This window comes from Plectropomus leopardus, unplaced genomic scaffold, assembly GCF_008729295.1.
Source record: "Plectropomus leopardus isolate mb unplaced genomic scaffold, YSFRI_Pleo_2.0 unplaced_scaffold23276, whole genome shotgun sequence".
Lineage (NCBI taxonomy): Eukaryota > Metazoa > Chordata > Actinopteri > Perciformes > Serranidae > Plectropomus > Plectropomus leopardus.
Genome location: NW_024625243.1, coordinates 1 through 2,409, shown reverse-complemented (window position 1 = coordinate 2,409; position 2,409 = coordinate 1). Strand labels below are relative to the sequence as shown.

At 39.0% G+C, this 2,409-nt stretch overlaps 1 protein-coding gene across 1 annotated transcript; it reads right to left on the bottom strand.

The window, feature by feature from the left end:
- Window positions 1-83: 83 nt before the first annotated feature.
- On the bottom strand, window positions 84-2,142 carry LOC121966146 (zinc finger ZZ-type and EF-hand domain-containing protein 1-like; the record flags this gene model as incomplete). The annotated part of the gene is made up of 4 exons (XM_042516256.1): window positions 84-331; window positions 1,024-1,189; window positions 1,304-1,442; window positions 2,010-2,142. Coding segments are annotated over 4 exons (686 nt in total), but the record flags the coding sequence as incomplete, so codon positions are not given.
- Between the last annotated feature and the right edge of the window lie 267 nt (window positions 2,143-2,409).

Genomic DNA, 2,409 nt, shown 5'->3' with positions numbered 1-2,409 from the left:
AAAAAAAAACGGGAAACAAAGTGACACCAGCGGATTTGCCAAGATAAAACCATAGAGGGGGATTCTGCGGATTCTGGACTCGCCTTTGCCGCTCTGGCCCTTCAGCAGACAGTCGGTGATGAGCTGGGAGCAGTGCGTCTGCAGGGCGGACGCCTGCTCCAGAGCGTCTCCCTCCGCCTGCTTCTGACTGCTCAGCTCCGACGTGTAGAGCGCCAGAGCGGCGAACAGCAGCCACGAGTAGTTGTGGATGTAGGGCTGGATGAGGCGGTGACGGTCACTGATCCGTATGGTCACCATGGGGTACACGGTGATCCGATGGGTGGGCAGATGGCTGGAGGTGGAAAAAATAAATAAAAATTTAACTCAACTGGCTGTGAACTACGACAGCGCATTAGAGCCACTTTAGATTTTTTTTAAAAAGAGGGCAAAATTCAGAGTAAAACTTTCCAAGATTGTCGTAAGTTTGTGCAAGAAAAAAAGTCATCCGAGTTTATAGTCGGAAATTTCTAAGAAAAATTAAATCCATTTTTGACAAGAAGCACTCATCAGATTATGTGAGCCCACTTTACCTTCATAGTAAAATTTGCAATTTTCTCAGCATATCCGACTTTTTTTGTCAGAAAATTGTTTTGAGTTTATAAACTCACAACTTTTTTACTCAAATTTGTGACTTCATAAACTTATGTAGTGGCCACATTTTTTCTCAGAAATGTGTGTTTTTTCTCAGCTATTTCTGACTTTATGAACTCAGAGAGTATCTGACCTTTTTTTCTTAGAAATTTGTGATTTTTTAACACAATTTTGTGACTTTGTAAACTGAGAGAATATCTAACTATTTCCCCAAAAAATCTGAGATCTTTCTCACAAATTTGTGAATTTATAAACTCAGAGAATATCCAACTTTTTCTCTTAACTTCTGAGTTTTGTTTTTTTCATTTTTGAATTTTTATTTTATCTGTAATGGCCCCAGTTCGCCGTGGTAGTAAACCACTGACAGGTGAGATTAATCGTGACGTGCGTCACCTGTCGGGATACTTCTTTGCGTTGTAACATCCGAAGCACAGGTCAAAGTCTTCGCAGACGTTACAGTTGATCCTGCTGCCAACGATGAGCCCCTGACAGTGGTCGCACGCGTACTCCATGTTCACCATCTCATGGTCGTCCTCGTGGCCCTCGGGCTTGGCACCACCTGGCAAAACACACGCGCGTGCGCGCACACACACACGCACACACACACAGAGCTGTTATACTGTTGCTGTGAACTCGGGGCGACAGAGACTCCTGTGTGAGTGTGTGAGCTCACTGAGGAAGCAGGTCTTGCAGAGGTCCATGTCCATGCACTGCAGACATCGGTATCGGTGCCAAGGCGCCATCCTCTCACAGCCGTCGCAGGAGATCACAACGTTCAGCAGGTCACAGTAACGAGCAATGAACATGTGCATCTGTGGGTGAATTATTAACAATCAATTTCCAGGATTTTTCAAGGACTGAGGCAAATTTTAAAGACCATACATTCTCTGAAACGACAATCGATGTTTTTTATTTTGGCTCAAGGGAGGAGCATACAATTTTAAATGGCCATATTTTGTAGTTTACTGCTGAATATTAAAGAAAAAAACTGACGATTTGTTTTTTTCTATAAAATATTTGGTGACTTTTAAAGAGAAAATGTAGATGATTTTTTTCTTTAAAAAATGTTGGCAAATTAAAAATAAGATTTTTTTAATTTAAAAAAAATGAGCAATTTCAGCTCTCAAATTTCTTTTACAATTTTAAATGAAAAAAAATGCTGATTTGTTTTTTTCTTAAATTTTTTTGAAGATTTTTTTTCTTACATTTTTTTGGCAAATTAATATTAAGGACATTTTTTTTATTATAAAAGGAGTGATATTTTTCTCTAAAAAAATTTTGGGAACTTTTAAAGAAAACAAATTCTCTGAAAACATTTCTGCTCTCTTCTTGGAGGAGGAGACAGTCGACCCTGCTCAGTAATTGGACTCTGGCGTTACCTTTCTCCTGTCCTCCGTGGAGTCCTCTTCGTCGATTTTGTCGTACCACTTCTCAAACATCCCGTCCATACACTCGTCCATCCACTCCTGGTTCTTCTTGTAGTCTGCGATCTCGTCCTCCTCCGTCCACTGACTATAAATCAATTTCAACCACAGCAGAATCTGTTTTAGATCCAAAATCTAAAATAATAATAATACTACATTAAATAACAATAATAAAAATAAGAAAAACTAGGTGGTAATAATAAGGAGGGAATGGAAAATAAATACATAAATAAAGTAATAAAGTAGTAATAAAAAAGAGGAATAGATAAGAAAATAAACAAACAAACAAATAAATCACCTGTGTTGTAATTATAAACAGTCGACTCAGATCACAAACTGGACTCTCGCGATAACA